The sequence below is a fragment of the Meriones unguiculatus genome, chromosome 11 (genome assembly GCF_030254825.1).
Source record: "Meriones unguiculatus strain TT.TT164.6M chromosome 11, Bangor_MerUng_6.1, whole genome shotgun sequence".
Lineage (NCBI taxonomy): Eukaryota > Metazoa > Chordata > Mammalia > Rodentia > Muridae > Meriones > Meriones unguiculatus.
In genome coordinates this window covers 23663140-23686215 of record NC_083359.1, presented here as the reverse complement: position 1 = coordinate 23686215, position 23076 = coordinate 23663140, and the positions used below count along the sequence as shown (strand labels likewise).

At 44.2% G+C, this 23076-nt stretch overlaps 1 protein-coding gene across 1 annotated transcript in view; it reads right to left on the bottom strand.

Moving 5' to 3' along the window:
• Nucleotides 1–621: 621 nt before the first annotated feature.
• The window catches only part of Itk (IL2 inducible T cell kinase), a 59507-nt gene continuing 37052 nt past the window's right edge, over nucleotides 622–23076 (bottom strand). The window contains exons 8-17 of the mRNA XM_021646402.2: nucleotides 18791–18845; nucleotides 13633–13715; nucleotides 12088–12221; nucleotides 11635–11709; nucleotides 10305–10476; nucleotides 8888–9104; nucleotides 7568–7632; nucleotides 7364–7482; nucleotides 4894–5051; nucleotides 622–3135 (exon numbers count right to left, since the gene is read on the bottom strand). Of these exons, the coding sequence (XP_021502077.1) occupies nucleotides 3064–3135; nucleotides 4894–5051; nucleotides 7364–7482; nucleotides 7568–7632; nucleotides 8888–9104; nucleotides 10305–10476; nucleotides 11635–11709; nucleotides 12088–12221; nucleotides 13633–13715; nucleotides 18791–18845 (1150 nt within the window). The 3' untranslated portion in view covers nucleotides 622–3063. The remainder of the gene's footprint in view (nucleotides 3136–4893; nucleotides 5052–7363; nucleotides 7483–7567; nucleotides 7633–8887; nucleotides 9105–10304; nucleotides 10477–11634; nucleotides 11710–12087; nucleotides 12222–13632; nucleotides 13716–18790; nucleotides 18846–23076) is intronic.

Below are 23076 nucleotides of genomic sequence, written 5' to 3'. Positions count from 1 at the left end.
TTCCATTGTTGTTTTAATTGCTGTGTTCTAATCTTACTTGAAGCTGTGTCTGCCTTGTCAGAAATTAGCGTCTTGTCTTCTGTCTTAGTTTCTGTAAGCATCTGTGTATACCCTGTGCCAAGTGCACGGCATTCGGAAAACACTTGATGCTGTGTTGGGTACAGGGGACATGCCACTGAGGGTTAGTTTTTACTTGTGAAAGAGGAAACTCTTTTGTGAAAGAACTGAAACTCTTGACAATCCGCTGAGGTGCCTATTTAAGGTATCAAAGTGGACCTGGCCTCCAGGTTCTCCCAGCGTCCCTCGGTCTCTACCTGTTACACATTATGGCTGGCATTTCCTGTCCCCTACCCTAAACTTCTCCAGCCCAGAGGTTGGGATGCCCTTTCCTAAAATAATCCAGCCATTCTGGTTACCAGGACCTTTTCAGTTTTACCTTTTAATCTCCTGGCTCTCCCCTCTCTCCTGCCCCATCTCCTCACATGGCTGGCTCAGGGTCATGTCCACTCTGGACTCTCCCAGATGCCCCTGCCTCTGGCTATGCTCTCCCTCATAGCTACAATAAACCTTCTCCTCGACCATACTTAGGAGCAGTCATGTTCCCCTTTTTATTGTCTTTTCTTTTCTTTTTTTTTTTTTTCATTCAGAAACCATGTGACCATTTTTATTTAAGCAAAAATTAAGGGGTCAGCAATTTGAAACTCAAGCCACAGATCCTATATTTGTAAAACATACAGCTTTATCTTTGACATATGCAACTTACCGTTGTGGCCTCTACAGAGGGTAAGACACACTTGCAGTATTTTTATCTTGAACACGAGCAAATAAATACTCTCCTGATCCAGGTATAAATACATAGTTCCAAACATTACAAATCACATGACCTACAAAGTACAACTCAAACCAAAACCTTTCATCAGGAATTCTCTTGTGAACACAAGGCACCATTTGCAAAAAAACCTAAGGCAGAAACCAGCAGCGGAGAATCCCATCCACCCATGCGGGCCACTGGAGTGAGCGCTGCACGCATGTCCGTCAAAGCCTCCGTGCAGCTGAGGTTAAGGAAGACAATGCCACCATACTGGGGCCAGGCTCCTAGACTACACTACAGACATCTCTCGGTTCCAGTGTTTACCTCCTAGGTTGAAAGTCCCAGAAACTCTCCCTTAATTACGGGTTCCCAAAGGAGAATGGACCACAGGCTTCGAAGTAAACAGGGATGATTGTGGGCCAGCTGAGGGAGACAGTTTTTTTCTGAATGACAGAGTTTTATCTGGACACAGTGATTATGGCTGGAAGTGATGCCTTCAAGTCTCAAGCCAGCCAACATGCTACGTGACTCTGCTCATTTTTCTAGGAGCTTTATGTGAACACTGCAGGAGAATCAGGTGTTCTTGGCAGCAGGGGAATACTCCTCACAAGAGATGCACAGGTTGAAGGGATAATTACAGGGACACTCGGTAGGAGACTAGTTGAAAGCCCCTTTGAAGCTCTCCTACGATGGCCTCAGGCAATGTGACTCTGGTGGGTTGGGAGAATGAAAGGGTTAATTTTGAGTGGCTGTGAACTCAGATCCAGGTGAGGAAGAACATGAAGGGGAGAGGCTATTTCAATTTGGAGGGTCCCACTGAACACGCCCCCTCCCCAGTGCTCTCTGCAGGAGCAGCGTCACCAGGTGCTGCTGTTCTGCTCAAGGACTGCCTTTCCTCTCTTGTATTAATCTCCTCAGCAATCCATTCTCCGTAGGAGGCGGTGCTGAAAAGAATCAAGAGAACATAAATCCAGCCGCACTGGAGTTAGATTTGGGTGGTATTTCAATCTCTGTCCTTCCCAGTTCTGTCACTCGGGGCAGCTTGTCTGCCTTATCAAAGACCAAGTTCACTTTTTGTAAAACGTGAATAATACTGTGTCATTGGGTTAGTATGAACAGGGATTCTCCAGGAATGGCTTGTACTCAGGATACATGCATGTCACCTGTGTAAATGCCAATCAACAGACAGCTTGTGCCTTTTGGAAGTACCCCCCAAGGCTTGACTCTATTTCCTTCCACATAGTCTGAGCAGGAGCAAATTCCTTTTGCTAGGCTCTTGAGAGCTTTGACATCTCAACCTTAAAACTGCTAAACCCCTACGGCCCAAGAGAACCCCGACATCTCAAGGCCACATGACAAGCACAGTGCTGCCCTCTCTTGGTACAGGTAGGTAGTGCAGAGTATATGCTGCTCCTGAGAGGCTGGGTGATGAATATTTTGTAGACATTGCCTCAGCATTCAGCTCAAACAGGAGATCTAGTCACCCGTGTGGCTCACTATGAAACAGGGTCATTGAATCACTGAAAACTCAAAGCCTTGGTTTGTACCTGTTCATTTCCTACCATCAGAGGCCCTCTCATTCCCGACTACCTTCCAACACCCAATGGTCCAGCCTTGGGGTTTGAATGGGGTCACCCCACTCTATCCACCCAATGGAGCTCACTATGCCCCATCAGAAAGAGGTGGCAGTGTGCTCTGAAGCCTCATGACATCCGGCTTCTGGCACAAGCTGCCACTCCACCTCGTGGTTGGCAGGAAGCTGTGGCTGACAGCCTCACAGTAGTAGAACTCTGGTTTAATCACCTCCTGTATTTCTTAGAAAAAAAAAAAAATGAGGCCTCCCACTCTTTCATCCTTAAGTGGGGATATTGTCTCGTTGGGTCAAATAAAACATTCGACCTATGCTTAAAATAATAATAAAAAGAAGAATGTGGCCTATGTCTGCCTCTCCCTGTTGCTAAGAGGAGAAGAAATGCTTCTGAGAGCGGGCGATGGAGCTTTGAGTACAGGGTATGACAAGAGGCTGAGGTGGGTGGACACAGACACAGCTGCTGTTGTGGCGCAACCGTCGGCTCGGTGGCTGGCCCTCCAGTCTCTTCTAGGATGCTGCAGTCGTAGCTGCATAGGGGCTGGCACCAAGGTCCAGGCACCTGTGGGGGTCCTGGGCTGGTGGCAGCCCTTAATGCTCTGGAAAAAAAGGATGCTGTTCCTTCAGTCAGGATCCACGGCTGTGACTGGTCAGTGAGTCCCTGCTAAAGTCCTGATTCTGCCATTTCAGCCAGGTGACTTAACAGCTGGGAGAAGGGGGGCCGGTCTTCCGGTTTCTGGAGAGTAACAAAGAGATCTCCGTGAGTTCCTCATACCAGCGCGTCCCAGCTAAGTGCAAAGCAGACCCGGATTCAATAGCAGCATCCTCTCCAAGTTTAGAGTATGATTCCACACAGGCTGTATTGGAGGCAAGATGACCTTACTGAGACCAGCTGACCTAGTTTTAAATTCTCAGCTTCTCTCTCTCTCTTTTAATGAGGATCAAACCCAGAGCACATGTAACTCTGAGCTATATCCCTAGACACTTAAATCTAGCTGTGCCACTCGTCAGTTATGTGACACTGGACAGATGGCCAAGCCTCTCTGAACATCAGTTTTCCCACTTGTAAAATGGAGATAAAATCTAGCTTATAAGATGATTTTGAGAATTAAGTAAGTCATGCATAAAATGTATCCTAACAACACTAAATAACAAAAAAGGAAACGTGTGTTTAAAGCTCATACAATATGTATGGGATGTATATGAGGAAAATATAAAATTCTGATAAACCAGAGATGATTAAAATCAACACTAGTGCTAAGTTCCAAGACAGCCAGAACTATAGAGAGAACCTCTGTCTTGGAACTCCCCAAGCCTCACCTCCCTGAAATTAGCTAAAAGCAACAGCAACAACAAAATCATTGCCAAATAAATACCAGCTATTAATATTTTTCAGTATTCAAGATTTCTTTCAGTGAATAAGATGTATTTTGTGGTCCTGTTTATCTTTGTACTTTTTTGTTTCTGGTTATAAATTCTGTGGGAACTTACAGGTTACATGTTATTTAACTGTCTTATAAATCAAAGAAAGGAGGTTCAGAGGACTATCCAAGCTTAAAGGTAAAGATCTGTTAGGACTGAGACCATATTTGCCTCTACTGAACTTTCTGAGATTCTGCCTTGCTGTTCTTCAATAATCTGAGGGTCTTTAAAAAAAGACTATCCCACTTATGGGTACATGTCCAGAGAAAATGATGTCAGTATGTTAAAGAAATACATGCTTGCCAATATTTTTAGTGGCACATTTCCCAATAGCTAAGATACGGTGTCAGTTTAGGTACCCATCAATAGAACTTTAGTCAACACAATGAACAGATAAAAAAGTCATTACATATATATGTATATATACATATATAATGTAAAATGAAATTTTATTTGGTAAAAAGGAAAAAAGAATGAAATCTTGTCATTTGTTGCAACATGGGTGAAACTGGAGGATGTGACATTGAGCGAAAGGTCAGACACAGGGAGACTCTCATATCCTCTCTCATATGTGGAAGCTAAAAAGGTCACTGTGAAAGTGGAACAGTGATTACCAGAGGCTGGGGAGGATGTGAGGAAAGAGACAGGGAGGAGAGTGGATAATAAGCATGAAAACACAGTCTGATAAAGGAGAATGTTCTCGTGTTGGACAGCCCAGGGAGAGTGCTGTTCACTGCCTGCCTTTTATGAGCGCCTAGAAGGGAGGAGCTCAAAGGCTCCAAGCATGACATAATGATGAGAAGAAATGACTTTACTTGATAACCCACACACTCAGCACACATTGATCACCCATACATTAAGTACACACTGATCGCTGTACATTGCAATATCATACTGTACTTCATACGTATGTATAACGAGAACCTATTTAGACATATACAAGTGTACAAAGTCCTGCCTGTTTGCTATGGTCATCCTTGGTCCCCATCGTCCTAGGACATGCCCTTTCCCTTGTGAAGGAGGCCCTGGAGATGTGTGTTACGATCCAGGGAGAGCCTCCTGGTGTACTGACCTCTTTCCAGCAATGATTCATGATCTGGTAGACATGGGGGGAGGCCAGGCGGGGCTTGTATAACCGAAAGCCAGTGCTGATGTCTTCCACGACCTCGGAGTTGCTTCGGTTTTCGTATGGGATTTTGCCTTCGCTGAAGACTTCCCACATCAGCACACCTAGAAGCAACAGCGAGAAGAACAGAAGCTAAGGGCAAAGTGCATCAAAGAGACTCGGACCTAACCGACAACAGAGACCTTGGAGAAGCACAGCATCAGGCCCTCTGGAGGCTTATCAGGCCTTCCCTTAGTTTTTTCATTGATAGATTGATGGTTCTATTTTAAAATATTTATTTTTTATTTATGTGTGTTTGTGTGTGTGTGAGCATAAGCCCTGTGGTTTGCATGTGCTGGAGGAGTCTACAAGAGGCCACAAGATCTTCTGGAGAGGTTGTGAAGTGTATACAAGCAAATGAATTTATGTCTAGTCTTGGCTTTTATTTCTAAGCACTCTCTCTCTCCCTTCCCCTCCATAGCTATAAATACATACACATATATGCAAATATCCCCAAATCTAAAATCTAAACCATTTTTGTGTCAGGCATTTCATATACGGAATCTTAGATTTTACTGTAGAGACTGAGAACAAATCTTTTCATAGTGTTTCCCCACCTCTGTCTGCCTCCGCTTCCCAAGTGCTGGGATTAAAGGCGTGTGCCACTAAGCTCAGCTGCTTTCTCCTTCCTTCCTTCCTTCCTTCCTTCCTTCCTTCCTTCCTTCCTTCCTTCCTTCCTTCCTGTCTTTGCTTCCTTCTTTCGTTCTTTCTTTCTCCACCCCTCCCCCAACACACAACAGGGTTTCTCTGTGTAGTCCTGGATGTCCTGGAGCTCTCTAGGTAGAATAGGCTGGCCTCGAACTCTGGGATCCTCCTGCCTCTGCCTCCTTTGTGCTGGTGTTAAAGGTGTGCACCACCATGCCCACTTGCTGCTACCTGTTTCTGTTCTTCACCTATCTGTCTATCAACCTCCTTCCTGGGCTTTCTTCAAATCACACATCTCAGGCAGGGATGCACTTTAGACTAACCTTCTAGAAAACACAGTAGAATATCCTTGGGCTGACATGCCATGACTTCATAAACTCTATTCTCAGTCTGCAGGTGAAGGTGCGAGTTGTGGCTAGAACTATTAGCATCTTTCTGAGGCCCTGCCTTGGCGGTGTCAGTAGCTCTATCACCAATGGAAAGATGGCCACACATTGGCCCTACCCTTCCTCTATACTTGTGGACAGTTGTGCAAGGACGTTGCCAGAACAATTTCCGCCAAGTACATTCTGTAACTTCTACTCCATTAACACAGTGTCAGCCAAGCCTGAAGACAGGGGGGAGGGTGAATTAAGGCATAGATCAGAAAGATTCATAATCAACAAGCCCTGGACTCCTGGGATTGGCTACTATAAAGTGAAGGAGGTAGTATCACTAGTTCTTGCCCTGAGATACTTGATTTGCCAGAATCTCCCTTGCTTCTGCCCTAGCAAAATTTTCATATGGAATGGCAAGGTCAATCTGAACAGTTTCTCTCCAAAGCGGCATCTTAACAGCCACCATATCAAAGAGGTTATTAGTACACTTTCATGTACACTGTTAGCCTGCAGAAATTATGAGTTAGGCTGATGTCAGACCCAGCAAGTCATTTAGCCTCTCCCACATGCTGATATCATTCATTCATTCATTCAAGCCCAGCAACTGTAACTGCGTTTGTTCTCCCTCTAACTCAGTAACTCCTGTCCTCTGGACATAATGGAGCTTTTGCATTTGTTGGTCCCTCTCAGGGACACAGCTCCATGAATATTTGAATGGAGATGTTTGTTCAAGAGGTACCTCCTAGAAAGGCCTTTTCAGACCATACAAGTTAAAACAGGCCCTTCAGCCATCTCAGATAATCTCTGCACCATTGCTGTTTTATTTGATTCACAGCACTAACTGACCCAAACTTGGCTGAATCTATCTGCTAGCTTGAGTGATAGTCATCTGTCTCCTCTCCCCAAACGTTTAGCTTCAAGAGGGCAGAAGTCCACTCTGACCTGTGTCCTCCTGCTCCTTAGCACCTTGAGGAGCCCTGGAATATAACAGGCACCATTGTCTGTTATACTGAATAATAAATGCTTACTAAGGATTAAGTATGGGAATTCGATGTTGGATGCTGCTCTGTCCTGCTTTCGAAGGCCTCATATCCAATCTCCTGACTCCTCTCACTTTCCAGCTCACAGTAGCTACCTCAAGACTCTTTCCCACTATTATTTTTAATTAGCTGTCTCAAAGATCTCAAGAAACAAATGCAACAATAAGAGGTCCTTCGAAAACTTCAGGCTGATCCCACACAGGCCCTCAGTGGGTTCTTTCTCCATATAAAGGTCACATAAAGTTTGCATTTCAGAAAGAAATAGCTGTTCCATAGTTCCAGATCACACAGGAGTGGACTCAGGGAGAAACTTACCAAATGACCACACATCCGACTTGCTGCTGTAGCGACTGAAAGAGAACACTTCTGGGGATGCCCACTTCACTGGGAATTTGGTGCCTGTGGAGCTGGTGTACTGATCATCAAGGACAAACCTGGGATGAGATGGGGAGGAGGTCAGAGCACTGGAGGGCTGAGTCTTACTCCTTAGAGTCAGCTGACATCACAACCCTGTGTTACCTGGTCATCCCAAAGTCGGACACCTTGATGACTTGGTTTTCTCCCACCAAACAGTTTCTGGCGGCCTAGAGTAAAGGCGGGTAGGTGAAAGAGAAATGAAGCCATGAGTGGATATTTGTTTTTTTCTGCGTTGTACGCTGCAGAGCCTTACAGACATTATGCATCGCCAACAGCCTGCTGAGCTAGCTGAAAATTCAGCAAGCTAGATGAATGTGCGAACCGCTTTATCGGGATGAGGAGTTTATTTTCATTACTGATCCTAGTTATCAGAGAAGTCCAGTGCTGTCCAGCTATTAAGTCACTCGGATGCCACCTGATGCGGTAGGCAACGCACACATTAGGGCTGCCTGCAGAGTCTGCCGAGGGATTAGTGTGAATGTGTTTAGAAGCTAAGCCTTGTAAAGGTACCCTAACTAGGGAGAATACTTGGCCCCTTTCAGTGTCCCAGAGGGCAGTCTTGGAAGAGTTCTGGGAGACAAGAGACAACTGGTGGGTCTCACAGTTAAAAGTACCTCTGTGTTCTCATGGGAACTCACAGGAATATCAGAGGTTCTCAGGCTGACTCTAAGGTCATGTAGTGCAATTTTAGTAAAAACAAACAAACAAACAAAAAAACCTGAGTGTTAGCTCAAGTGCCCATCAGTGAGAGAAGGGGTAAAGAAAAGGAGGTGTGTATAGACCTTATAGACCACTGTATAGACAGTGGGGTTTTATTCAGCCATAAGGAGGAATGAGACGTCATTTGCTGGGAAGTGGGCTGGAACTGGGGGTCATCTGGGTAAGTGAAATAGCTACCCTTAAGGATAAACAGCATGTATTTTTCCTCCCTCACACGCAGGATCTGGATTTAAAAACAAATAAAGCATGCAGGTAGAAGTGGAACTATTTGGGAAGAGAAAGGGTGCCAGTGAGATCAGGGACAAGAGACGACATTGAAGAGTTGAATATGATCAAAGCATATGATACACACATAGAAAAAAATCATGAGGAAACCCATTACAATTAACATAGGCAAATAATATGTTTTACACAGCAAAACTGTCCTTGCCCGTTTCCTTCATATTTTTCCAGGGGGAAACTGAGGCACAGAGAGGCTAATAAGGAGTAATTGTAAGTTCTGCTTTGGAAGAGTGTGAACTGAAATTCAGAGAGCATATATCAGGGAGAAGCTGGGATATAGCTCCCATCTGAGCATTCCTGAAACACTTCTAGGAAGAAGCTGAGAGGAGGGACATGTTACTTAGTGGTATTCTCTCAGTCTTAGTAATGCCACATTTTAGGGTGTGTATGTGGTCCTGTGTCCCAGGCACTTGCTCATACCAGGTCTCTGTGGATGACGCACGCCTTCTCCAGGTAGGCCATGCCCTCACACACATCCAGGCACATGCCCAGCAGGGTCTCTGCAGCAAAGAGCCCCCGCTGACTTCGCAGATAATCTGACAGGCAGCCATGCTCCATGAACTCAAACACCAAGCAGATGGGGGCTTGCTCCAGGCACACCCCATAGAGCTGTACCAGTTTGGGGTGAGAGAGTTTCCTGGAAGAAGAAGACAGGAGATAAGATGACTTAAATTCAGCATTCTGAAAGTGCTGCACATGTTATGGCACCGAGGTAGATGAGGGTCATTTCATCCAGCACATGGTTCTGAGGACAGAATCAAATCTCAGACCTAAACCAAAGAGGGGCATGGGAGCCAAGGTCTGAGGATAACAGGAAGTCAGCTGCTATGAATGAAGACAGGCAGTGGCCAGTGTAGGCCAGAGCAGAGATGGGTAGTAGAGGAGACTGGAGAGCCTGACTATATAGCAGGTCTTCTAGATCATGCTGAAGAAACCCTCTCTCTGTCTCTCTCTCTTTGTGTGTGTGTGTGAAGTCCACAGGTCAGCCATGGGTGTTGTTCCTGAGGCTTTAGTCAGCCTTCTTTCTTTAATTTCTCTCTCTCTCTCTCTCTCTCTCTCTTTTGGAAAATATTTTTTTCTCACACACTATATCCTGATTATTGTTTCCTTTTCATATATTCCTCCCTTTCCTTTTCCCCTCCCCTCCCATCTGGATCCATTCCCATTCTCTCATTAGACAAGAAACAGGCTTCTAAAAGAGATAATAAAAACACAACAAGATAAACACAAACTAACACATCAAGAGTTGGACAAGACACAAACAGGAAGGAAACAGGCCAAGAGAAGGTACGAGAATCAGAGACTCGCTTGTCCACATACCCAGGAGTCCCATAAAAACGGTAAAGTGGAAGCCATACTATATATATACAGAAGACCTGGTGCGGACCTGCACAGGCCCTGTGCCTGCCGCCCTCATCTCTGTGAATTCATATGAACTCTGCTCACAGTGGGATAGAGGACCTTATTTTCTTTTTTGGCACCACGTGTGTGTGTGTGTGTGTGTGTGTGTGTGTGTGTGTGTGTAGCATGTATGTGCCTGTCCCCAAGGAGGCTAGACTAGCCAGCAAGTCCAAGATCTGCCCTGTCTCCATCTCGCCAGCATTGGGACTCTAAGCATATGCCATCATGCCCAGAATTGTTTTTTATTATTAATAACGTGGTTTCTGCAGATTGAACTCAAGGCTGGTTCTGCAGCAAGCGCTTTACCAACTGAGTCATCTCCTCAACCCAAACGCCCCGTGAGGTAGGATTTTTCTATTGAGGCATGACAACACATCACAGTGGAAATTCACAAACTCAGCCCAGAGGATGCCTGCACACCCCTGTTGTAACTCACATCATAACTTCTGCCTCCTCAATAAAGTCCTCTTCTGACATTGCCCCTTCTTGAATGGTCTTGATGGCCACCTTGTCCTTGTTGAGCCAGTAGCCGAGATGCACCAGCCCAAACTGCCCACTGCCAATCTCCTGCACAAAAGTTAGCTCTGAGGGGTGGATCACCCACTTCCCTGGAACAGAGAAAGCGAGGGAGTGCTTTTAGAGCAAGCAATTAATACGGTATGACTCAGACACATACATAGTCTTCTCTAGCCTCTGGTTACTATAGCTCAAAGAGGGCTTAGACTGTCATAGGTAATCCCTGGAACATAGGATATGTTTTCAGAAATGTCATAATGCGGCAGGAGGGAGCAAGGATAGAAAAGGAAGATGGTGTTAAGTAGGCTAAAGAGTGTGGATGAAGGGATCATTACAAGATCCCAACTCTGTTTTTCTTTTTTCTTTTCTTTTTTTTTTTTTTTTAGCAGCATCTGACTGTAAAGTTTTTATTATGACTTTTTTTTTTCTTTTGAGACTTAATCTTACTATGTAGCTTAGGCTGTCCAGAAACTCACCATCTAGCCCAGACTGGCCTCAAATTTGTAATCCTATTGCCTCAGTCTCCAGAGTACAAAGAGACTTGCAGATACTGTGCCTATAAGTTTATTGGTATTTTTTTTTCAGGGGAAATTTCCTTTGCATTTCTCACTTGATGTCTTTTAGTTCTAGGTAGATAGTACAGGAGGGAAGCCATTTTGGAGGACAGACATCATACTAGGACCCATGGCCCTGAAGGTACAGGCCCTACTTAAAGGCATTAAGCAAACATTTTTTTTTTCTGGTATTGGGGATTTAACTGAGGACCTGACCCATGCAAGACTAGTGTTCTGCCACTAAGTTAAAGGCCCAGATCTGAAAAAAAACGTATCTTTATACCATCTATGTAGACACTTCTGGATTCTGACAGTTCATAGCTCTTAGGGAAGACCCAAACCCAACAAATTAGATTATAACAAAAGTCCCAAAAAGCAGCTAGAACACAGTGCTAAGGGTTTGTTTTCTGACATTTTCTAATAGCATTTAGTAGAGTGCTCTGTATAAAGTAAGTGCTCAATAAATGCCTCATTAATAAGCCTTTCTTTAAAGCCAAAGGACATTGACTTGGTCGTGCTAAATGTGTTTAGACACATACATTTCTTACACAATTGCATATGATCATTATCCTAACCATCTCTCCAAGTCATCCAAGTTTTTGAGAACAGTTAGGCTAATGGGAAATCCTCTTAGAATTCGTCCTGAACATCGAGGTACGTGAGCTTTAGCTTAAATGCCTAACATCTGCTGCTTACCATATCTTAGCCCCGCCGTGACAGGGGCTTTCTGCCTCCAGGAGCAAACTGGATACCGGAGTCGAGTGACCAAACCTAGGTTGACGGGAAAGCCAATGGCTGTGGTTAGGGCTTTGCCATAGCAACCGTTTAGGTTAAATCAGCAGGGAAAGGATGGTATGTGAAATAATACTTTCAGATCCCAAAGTTCCACCATTGTTTCCATACAGTCCTTGAGAGGATTCATGACCATACTGGGGTAGTGATGTCACGACCTGCAAAGCAGATGTTTCTGGTGGTAGGCATGGGGATCTCGGGCACTTGGAACTTTTTTGTTTGTTTCTGTTTTGGGGTTTTTGTTTGTTTGCTTGCTTTGATTTGTGGCCAGCTTGTGCGGCGTGAAGAATCTTATAAGGACCCTGTATATTTCTTCCTTGTGAGGATCCCTTCCTGGCTTGGTCCCCAAGAACTTACCTCCTCCGTTGTACTGGTGATACTTGATGAGCAGAGGGATGGAGTCAAACACATACTTCTCAGCCACATAGTACCGCTTGGGGCTGTCGTTTGTTTCTTTGATGTGATAATGTTTTATACAGGGGTTGTTCTCGCTTGAAACAAATGAACACACACAGTCGTTACCAAGAAGCAAAACTGATGCATCAAGGCATCTATTCGCATCAGATTTCTCATGGTCTTGGTCTAGAAGCCCTCACCAGGAGGGTGGTGCTCACGGTGCTGCAGTGTGAGTGTCAGTCTCAGTATGTTGGCCCTGGGGTTGGTGTTGTGAGAGGAAGCTCTCTGAGGGGCAACGGTGCCGAGATGTGTTGGTGTTGGTAATGCTTCATCCACAGCCACAAAATGAGAGAGAAGCACACTGTACATGTTATCACTGCAAACGGAAACCACCCCGGGGATTCTCCCTCCACCCCAGACTGAATGGCTGTCATCAAGTAAATTGACGACAAATGTTGGTGAGGAATTTGTGTGTGTGCGTGCACGCATTCGCACAAGTGCAAATGGCGTGCGTGCTTGGGGAGAACCCTGTGGGTGGGAACGCAAACTAGTATAGCTGCTATGAAAATTAGTATGGAGGTTCCTCAAAAACTGAAGATAGAACAACCATGTGGCTCCAGCTACACCACTCCTGGGTATGTACCAGAAGGACTCTGAGCCAGAATAACACAGGGATTTTTGATCACGCATGCTTATGGCTGCACTATTTATCATAGCTGGGATCTAACTATCTATCTATCTATCTATCTGTCTGTCTGTCTGTCTGTCTGTCTGTCTATCTATCTATCTATCTATCCATCCATCCTTCTAACTATCTAACTATCTTTCTACATCCTAGAGTAAGTATATATATCGCTTAACAGAGGAATGGATGAAGAAAATACAGTCCACATATACACTAGAATTTCATTTAACTGCAAAAGAAGAAGAAACTGGGATATTCACAAGTAAATGGATAGAACTAGAGATTATTATGTTACACAAAATAATCCAGACTCAAAAAGACATGTACTGAATGCTTTTTCTTATATGTGGACTCTAGCTATAAGCACACACACATACATGTGCGCGCGCACACACGCACACACACACATACACACACACGTACTTCTCTCTGACACACAGGGCTCTCAATATGGTAGGTAGTTTTATTAGCAGATCAAGAACAGGCATTTGTCTGCTTCCACTTCTAGATGAAAATACTTTCTTTCACTCTCTAAGTTAACTGGAACACTCACCAAATACAGGGGCAGTATTTGATGTCTTTAGAACTCTGCCATCAGGCCTGGCCTTAGCCAAGGAGAGGATCTGGTATCCACCCAGCTCTGTCTCTTAGCAAACCTCTTCGGTTCTGCCCTTGAACTCTGCTTTGCTTTAATTAACAGGGGCAGTGGAGGAAGCCATGCATGGTGAGGTTCTGCATGGTGCATGGGCAGATCTTGCTGTGCCCAAGCTGGCACACTAAAGCAGTTGTCCCCATTCTTCTGAGCTAGGTGAGCACCATACCTTATGATGGCCTTGGTGAAAACAGAGACTGTGTATGTCCCGGGTGTCCTGGAATCTCGGACCATGAATGCTCCTTCTTTACCCTGATAGAAAGAGCGAAAGGTTAGAGATCCAAAAACCAGACTCCTGCACCCAGCTCCATCTTCTTGCTTTCAGAAGGAGGAAGCACTGAGCGGCACAGAGCAGACTTTGAGTAGTAACGGCCACCATTTCAAGTACACATTCGGCAGTTGTTTGTGGGAGGTCCTACCTGGATACACAGACACAGGCCCTCCCCCTTACAGTTCACCAGGCACCAGACTGCACAACTATTTCCCAACCCTCAATGCTGGATGGAGTCTGGATACCATTATCCTCCTTAGTAACAAGGACAGCAAGTGAGTGCCAGAGGGATTAAGTGGCTTTCCCATGGGCCAGCTTAGTGAGCAGAGGGGTTGAAGTTTGAGCCTTGGCAAATTCCTCAACCTTTTCTTGATCGATGATGCTCCAACCTCTTCTATGCTCATGGCCTCAGGGTCACCATGAGTAACCAGGTAACCTGGAAACTCCCTAATTCCTGGGTGGGGCTCTGTTTCTCAGACCCTGCCCACCAAGCTGACTTCACTGAAGGGCAGAAGGAGAAAGAGCAGAAGGAGAAAGAGCAGAGCAGCAAGGTACTAGGAGAGGGGTGGGGGCGGGGTGGGGAGAAAGAAGTGCTGACTATCCTGCCTGCTCTGGTGGAGTCAGCATAAGCAAACAGGCATGCCAGTTCATCCATTCCTGATGGGGTCTGTAAAATCTGAAATGTTTTAAGAACCGCCACCCTAGCTCTTCTCCTACCACTTGTAAACATCTGTAGAGCTTGTTAATTATGATTTACTTAAATTAGAGATTGCGAAGGCCAGAAGTGAAGGTCAGAATTAGACGGGAACCTTATATGGAAGTCGTACAGTTTATATATACACAGGGGAAATACCTACAATGTAGAATAACAGAAGCCCCTCCATCCCTCAGTCCCAAAGGTGAGTTTCTGCATTAACACACACACACACACACACACACACACACACACACACACACAGAGGGAGAGAAACAGAGAGAGAGGGAGAGAATATAATGCATTCTAATAAGCTTTTTGCCTATTGGAGATATTTTTATGTATACTTTTTTTTTTGTAAATGGAATCATGTGGTTTTCTGTGAGTGGGTCCTTTCATTTATAATATTGTTTCCAAGGACCACCAAGGTGGTGACAGGTAAGGACTTCACTCCCACTCGTGGCTGAGTGTCCTCCCACTGTCGGGACAGACCGCACTTGTTTTCCATTCGTCCCCGGCAGCCACCTCTTGTCTGTTGGGAGTGGAGACTTGGTCTCGATTGTTTTGCTCAACAGGCTGTTTATGGTGTTATCCACACCTCGAAGATAGGATAGCTTTTTTTTTTTTTCAACCATCTGCCAAATAAAGTATCTTTGGCTCTTGGCTGGTTGGAATGTGATGGGTTAAACTTGAGACAGGAAGAAACAGACCTCAAGCAGAGGCTGGTTTTATCTGGTTATGTCATTTATTCTAAAGGAAGAAACACAGACCAAAAAGACCAGAAGCTCACCAACTGTCTGAAGAGAAGAGCGGAAACAACTCTTTTATCTAACTGATACTATCTGGTTGTTTGTGTTGGCGGTACTGTTTCAAAGAATCACTGTTTTTCCGTAAACAAGTTGTGATTACGGCAGTCCTCGGCTGTAAGCACTCTATAAACACCAGGTGAAGGAGAGGTAAGGGTCATGGTCGGGTCTGCAAAGCATGGAAGGCTCCACTTCCACCAAACACTCTTCCTCCATTGCAGCTGATGTGGGTGGCATCTGGTGAAAGCTGCAGAGACTCTCACTCGAGTTCTGAGGAAAGCACTGCCTTACCACACACTTCCTGCAAGGAGCTGAGAGGTTGCCATGGCCACAGAGCCCCTGAAGAGGGTCACAGAGGGGGGCTTCACTTCCTCTCAACACAGTCAAGATCTCAGGGTGATTTTTATCGCCTCACTTAGAAAAACGAAGAGGCAACAACAGAAAAGATTATGGAAGGAGGTGAAGCATGTGCATGACCCTGGTGGGAAGGGAGGAAAGAGCAGCTCGTGGACCTTCTTATACTCTCTGTCTATTTGAAGACACATTCCTGCTGTAGTGAGCCATGCCACTGATCCTCTGAGTGCGGCCTCAGTTTATAGGCCTTTTAACACAAAGAAGATGAACCAGCTGGTCTTTCAAGGGAGTTCTACCTGCAGCCATCTTGGAGTATTGTTAATTCCAGACGTTTCCTGATTAAGAGTGTACGTGTCAATTTCCTCATCTGCAAATTGACCTTTGTAAGGCTATTGGGAGACTTGAATACAGAACAGTTCCTGGAATATAATCCCAGGGCATTGATTATTAGGGTTATCAGTTTCCATTACTATCACATGCTGCGCTATAGCACCTGTTGGAAGCCATGAATTATGTTGCTCGTCTTCATCTGAGACATGTTTCAGCATCTTTCTTTCTGTCCAGAGGACTTGAAAGAGATTTTGTAGAAGATAATCTCAAAACAAAGGTATGCTATTGTCAAAGACAGTCTGATGCCTTGAGGTCTTGTCATGCTGACGTATGCTTTAAATGGCTCCGACATATACGGTCCATACTGTGGGGGTGAGGGTGGGGGTGGGGGTGGGGGGGTCTTCTCTTAAAACAAACCCCTTTTAAGTCACCATTGCATCTTTGGTGACATCCTGGAATCACAGAAGTGTAAGAAACCCAGGTTAGGCTCCTGCCTAAAGTGTGGGTCACCAGAGTGTGAGATGCTGCTGCCTGCATGGGGAGAGCTACGGAATACCTGCTCACAGGAACTGACTGACCCTCTCTCTAGATAGGCTAAGGCTCAAGGGAAATGCTAAGACTGAGGGCAGAGTGCGGACAGAGCCACTGGAGAAGTGACACTGCATCTCAATGTTCAAATTAGAAAAAAAAAAAATCACTGCTCATGACTAGGCAGAGGACTGGATTATTAAAGGAGGCGTCAGTTGAAGAACTGGCCGAATAGGTATGAGATTCTTCTCCATGTCCCTTCACTAATTTAAGTCACATAATCACTTGAGTGTTCCCTGGAGTGTTTAGATAGGCCTGGAGTACAGGAGAAAAAATAATTTTTTTTGGAGGTGTTGTTTTAATTTTTTTATGTTTATGAGCATGAATTTATATACAGGAGCCTGCAGAGGCCAGAAGAGAGAATTGTGTCTCCTGTCACCTGCCATATGGATGCTGCAGATTGAACTTGGTCCTCTGCAAGAGCAGTAAGCATTATTAGCCATTGAGTCATATCTCTAGGCTGGGGTTTATGTTTTTAAAGTTTCCCCAAGGATATTCCTGAGCAGCCAGGTTCCGAGAATAGAGGTTAACTTGAAAACACACAGTAAGCATTTGGTGAACTCATTCATGCAACTACTAACTTTGTACTAAGCATAGTAGGGACAAGGTAAAGTGGAGAAATACACAAACACATGTACATGTCATTGACATAGTCTAAAACCTAGAAGCTTCAGTTAATAACAAGGGACATGAACATGATCCACCTCATAAGACTCTGAGTATACTGGAGAAACAGCATGATTGAGTCAGTTAGCAAGTGTATAAAACATAGAAAGAAAACCTCACACTATAACCATCCAGAACACAGACTAAAGCTTGTAGGGCGTTTCTGAAGTTTGCCTTTAGACTTACCTAAGAAGGGATAGAGTATTTGGTAAGTGAATTCAAAATATTAGCTAGAACGCACATCTGAACAGTCTGAGCAAGCAAAAGATGTTTAAATGTCTCAAAACGGCTCAGCAACAAGGATTGATTTCATTTGTCATTGATGTGGGCTGTTTGAAGCTTTCTACTGATTTTATTGAGGGTTCGACAGAACGTAATGAAAATGTCCTTGTTTAGGCACAGCACAACACAGAGTCTTCATTCTGTGCTCTTTGTAATTACTTCATATTACTCAAGCTCAACTGTTTTACAGCAGCTCAGGCTGAGGAATGAGATGAGCTGGCTCTGTATGTGTCCTAAGCCCAAATCACGAAACTGCAGGCTCCTGAGAATTACTTTTGGAGGTCCTGTTTCTGCAGATCTGCCATGAGATCTTAGAACCTGTATCATTGTTATATTTATTTATCATGTGTGTGTGGGGGGGGGAGTTTGGGGGCGATGTATGTGGAGGTCAGACGACAACTGTGGGAGTCAGGTCTCTCCCTCCATCATGCGTGTCCTGGGTGGTGAACTCAGGTTGTCAGGCTTGATGGAAAGATCCTATACCCACTAAGTCACACCACAGGCCCCTGGGAATCTGAATTTTAAACACCTTCAACAATCCAGACATAAGGTCTATTGGGAACCAGGAGAAATGATTAATTGCTGAGGACCAAGGAGAAACGAGCGTCCAAGGACTCAGCTCAGTTCCTCCTCCCTGGGTCCACTTTCCAACTTCTTTGATCTTGGTATTTCTCCCACTCACCTGTGACTGAGTGAGATTCAGTGACCCAGTGGGGTCCAGTTGCAATGGCAGTGACTATGCACAGGGCCAGGAGAACGTAAGGGTAGCATCCAAGGGTAACAGATCAATGGCGCTCTGATGTACTCTGACGTTCAATTTGTCCTCACCGATGAATGGGGGCCCAGAAGGCAGAGAAGAAATCCCCACAGTCACCCACTGAGTTGATGACAGAATGAAGACCTGAACAGTGGTACCCATCCCATCATATCATGCTTCCTTTCTTCTCATCCATCTTTCCCTTAACTCTGAGGTCCCGGGGTGAGGTCACTCTCTCTCTGCCAGAATTCATGGCTTTAGAGAAGAAACTGCCGGTGAAAAATCTGTGGGATTCCTGTAAACTACAGCCCCTCCAGGAATAATCCATCCCTGAGAGCCAGAGCCAGAGACGAGTAAAAGCAGAGCGGTCCTGAGGCCAAGGTCACTGCAGCAGTAACTGTTAGCACTGAGGCCCAGCGTCTCCCCCCTTTCCATTCCTGTGCTTTCTGGCCCCCAAAATCCTCAGAATATTCATCCATCGTGAAGCCAACATAGGAATCTACCATATTAGCATAACCAGAACATGGCTGGAGACCGTGCAAGTTCCTTTCAGTCAGTAGACAGATGAAGCATACTCACCGTGTCCATAAGGAGCTTTTCAGCTTTGTCGCGGCTGATGCTTTTATTGTACCACCTGAAAGCCAAAAACAAGCCATGTGTCACAGTTTGAATACTTCATTGCTTATTTATAAAAGATAATGCTTGAAAATCATGTGTTTGCTTTCTGTTTCTACCAGTGACTTCAAACTCAAAAGGAAAGCTATGACCATTTCCAGGTAGTAGGGTGTTTATCCGAAGAAAGAAAGAAAGAAAAAAAAAAAAAACCAAAAAAAAAAAAAAAAACAATAAAGCAAGAATTGGCATCATTCTGGTAATTGTTGAAGCTGAGTTTCAGGGCCTTCTTTTTCTAATGCACTCTACTTTTGTGCAGGTTGGAAATTTTCCATGATAGTGTTGCAGAAAATATTCATCTCCCCCATTTCATGTGTCAGTGGGTGGCTGTAAGTAGGAGGGTGTTAAGCAGCCATAAAAAAACGTTAATACTAATTTGCAAGTTTAGCAACTATCCTTTGAAAACAGTTGCCATATTCTCTTCTTAAGACTGGGCCTCCAGACTTTTTGCAAAGTTTTTGTAGTTGATGAATATAGTTAATAAATGGCAAAAACAGGAATAATTTTTAAGAATGAGGTTTTTGAATGTTATTAAAGGGCTGAGATGTATTTTGACCATCCAAATCATTTAGGTAAGAGACAGTGTGGAGAAGGGACTGCCACAGGGCTAAGAAGGAGAAAGACAGGAAATGGCCATGCAGGCTATTCAATATCCATACATATGTATTCCTGCAGGATGGTCAGTAGCCCATGTAGATATGCAGATATGCAAGTTGGCCAATAGACCCATGTGGATGTGCAGGCTGACCACACCTCTCCCTCAGTCCCTCACTTGCCCATCCCTTCTCATTCTAGCCCTTAGTGGTAGTTTAAAGCATTCAATTGAATATATGCTACCATATATATGATACAAAGAAGACAAAAAATAAATAAAAGCCTCAGCCCTAAGACGTTCAAAGATCTGCAGCACTTGAATAATAATTCTCTAGAAGCCTGAAGGTTACTTCCTGGTAAAGGAAGCCTATACGACCTTATTTCTGAACCAGAAAGCCTACAACAAAAGTAGAATGGTCATCAGTTGACAATTTATTTTGGTAGTTAATAGACACAGGAGCAGCTCTAGGTGGGGAAGAAATAGTATCTACAGAACTTGTTTGGCTACTGCAGAGCATCTAAGAAGAAGAGAATCAGGAGTATGTGAGGGCAGTCTGTATACCTCCATAGCTCCTTAGAGGGCCAGCAAGCATGCTTCATCCCATCCAAGCTTTAAGCAGTGTGTATGGGTTGCTAGAGCTGTGCATCTAAAGTGTGAAACCAGTCTGGTTCAGTGGACAGTCTGGTTCAGTGTCGCTGTCATAAAGTGAGGTCTGCTTGAGTTCTGTGTGCAGGGCAGGAGGAAGTGTAGTGTCTTGCTTGCCTCTGTCTTGTATGATCCCATCTTGAGCAGAGGAGGGATCAGAGTCAAATGGTGCCTGGTACAGTAGCCTCACTTCTGCAGTTCTGCTGTTTTGTCCTTTCAGTTGCTCACAGTGAACCCATGGTGCCAGCAAATACCAAATGGATGCTTCTAGAAATTAAGAACTCTAAGTCCTGAGTAGCATGATGAAATCTCATGATGTTTATCTGGGATATAACTTACCCTTGAGACAGCATATCTACTGACATACACTACCTACCTATTAGTCACATGGTAGCTGTGTGGGTCACTAGATAGACTGCCACAGTATTGCTGTGTCTGTGTTCAAGTGACCCTTATTTAATGCAAGAGAAGTTATGATGGCAATTTTATGATAGTAGATTGTTATAACCTCTATCTCATCACTAGACATTAGTGTTAATCTTTCAATGTATCTAATTTAAAGTAAGCCCTCCCACAGGCTCTAGATAGAGGGAAAAGCATAGTATATACTGAGCTCAGAACTACCTGCAGTTTCAGGAAACCCTGTAGGTCATAGAAAACACTCCCAGGAATTAATTGGCTACTGCAACCTGTCCAAGGTCTCACTTCTAAACTGAGGCAGGAAACCTGAATCCAGTTAAGTCACAAACCCATGATACCTTACCAGGTGGTACAGTTTTGAGTTCTTTTGCAAAACTCACCTGAAAGTTAAAGAATTAAAAAACCTGGATAGCTTTCCTATGTCTAGCTATAATATTAAATATCAGAATATTTCCTTATGTTATATACTTTTCTAGCTGGGCTTCCATAACCCAGGAAATGAAAGCTGGCAGTGTATGGTCCAAATGGGTTCACTGACCATATGGTTTTTATTATGAAAATGACTTAAAATTTCTCTAGGTCGGGGATACGGATTTTCACTTGCCCCCTGGGGCCCATCAATTCCCTACTGGTTTTTATTTTGTTGAGGCCTTGAATTTGCTTCTTGAATCACAAACAAAGGGATTTTGATAAAGTGCCAAAACAAACACAGCTATTCAGCGAAGCAGTCATTTAAAATAAACAACCATCTTTTTTTCCTCCAAAGGCATTGACCATAAAACAATTATTTCAGCTAAGTATCTCTCATCTATGTTTCATCTCGGCACAAACATCCTTGGAAAGGATGAATCATCTCTCAGCCCAGGGAAGGGCTATTCACACATATTTGATCAAAATATTGAGAGACACTCTTAAGACAATGATAGCACTTGGTTCCTGGCATCCATTCAGACTGTGGAAACCGTTACCTTGGTCATTGACTCCTAATGCGTTAGTGGAAGTTCTGGTTAGCGTGTATCTTTTTCCTCTGGTGTTTTATATTTAGCGAGTACTAATTTTTTTTTTTTTTGCGGTGGGGAATTATTTCATCTTCGGGTCACAGTCCATTATCAAGGGAAGCCAAGGCAAGGCCCTCAAAGGAGGAGCTGGAAGCAGAAACCATGGAGGAATGCTGCTGACTAGCTTATTCCCAGGCCCACAGTTAGCTACCTTCTTTTTTCTACCCCCCCTTTTTTAATTTTTGAGATTATAATTTAATTAAAACAATTCTCCCTTCTCTTTCCTCCATCCAAACCCTTCCATGTATCCCTCCCTGATCGCTTTCCAATTCAAAGCCTATTTTTTCACTGATTGTTATTGCACACCATCCTAACTATAACCTGCTCAGTCTGCAGAATGCTACCTGTACGAATGTTTTCAGGGCTGACCCCTGGGCAGTGGGAAACCCATTAATGTGATCTTCCCTCAGATGCTTAGAGTTCTTTGTGTGGGGGTGAGGCCTTGTGGGCTTCTCGGCATCCAGTTTGGCATGTTCATTGGTACCATACTCGTTCAGTTCCCAGGTGAGCAGTCCTGTTAGTGAGACTTTAGGGTGTAGCCGCTCACTTTACCAGGAGAGGCACTCTCTCAGCAGATTCCCGAATACTCTGGCTCTTACAATCTGTCTGCCTCATCTCCTACAATGTTCTTGAGCCTTGGGTAGCGGAGTGTTTTATAGATATACCCACTGGGACTGGGCTCCACAACTCTGCATTTCAGGGCAGGCAAGATGGCTCAGGTAGGAAAAAGCGATTGCAGAGACCGCATGATTTCAATCCCTGGAACACAGAGGTGGAAGGAGAGAACCAACTCCAGAAAGTTGTCCTCTGACTTCCACACACCCTTCATGGCACATGCAAGCACACTCTCACAACAATAATAAAGTTTAAAATTGTTTCAGAATTACAGAAAAGTATAAAGCAACTCCCATTGACCCTTTACCTAGATGAATTAGTGACTGAAATTTCATATATTTACTACTTTCTCTAGATAATTTAGGCATATGGATAGGCATATCTAATTATTCTATCTATCTATCTATCTATCTATCTATCTATCTATCTATCTATCTATCGTTGTGTGTCTATGATATGATGTATCACTTGCCGTGATACATGTGTGTGTAGGACAGAGGACAACTTTATGGAGCTCCTCCTCTCCTTTCACCTTTATGCACATTTGGGAATCAAACTCATGTCATCAGAGAGCAGGAAGCACTGTGCACACTGAGTCACCTCATCAGCCCCCGGCATATCTTTCCTGCAATACTTGAGAGTAGACTTCTACTCCTGAATACTTAGTGGGTCTGTTTCCATGAATGGTAATGTCTACATATATTTTGTCTAGTTGCAGACCTTAACCAAAATTGTATTACTTTTCTTAATACTGTGCTGGTAACAAAACATTTTTAAGGTTATAGATCCAATCCCAGGTTACTTATGTATTTATTTAGTCACTGTATTCCTTAGTTTTAACGAGGACCAATTTCTCAGCC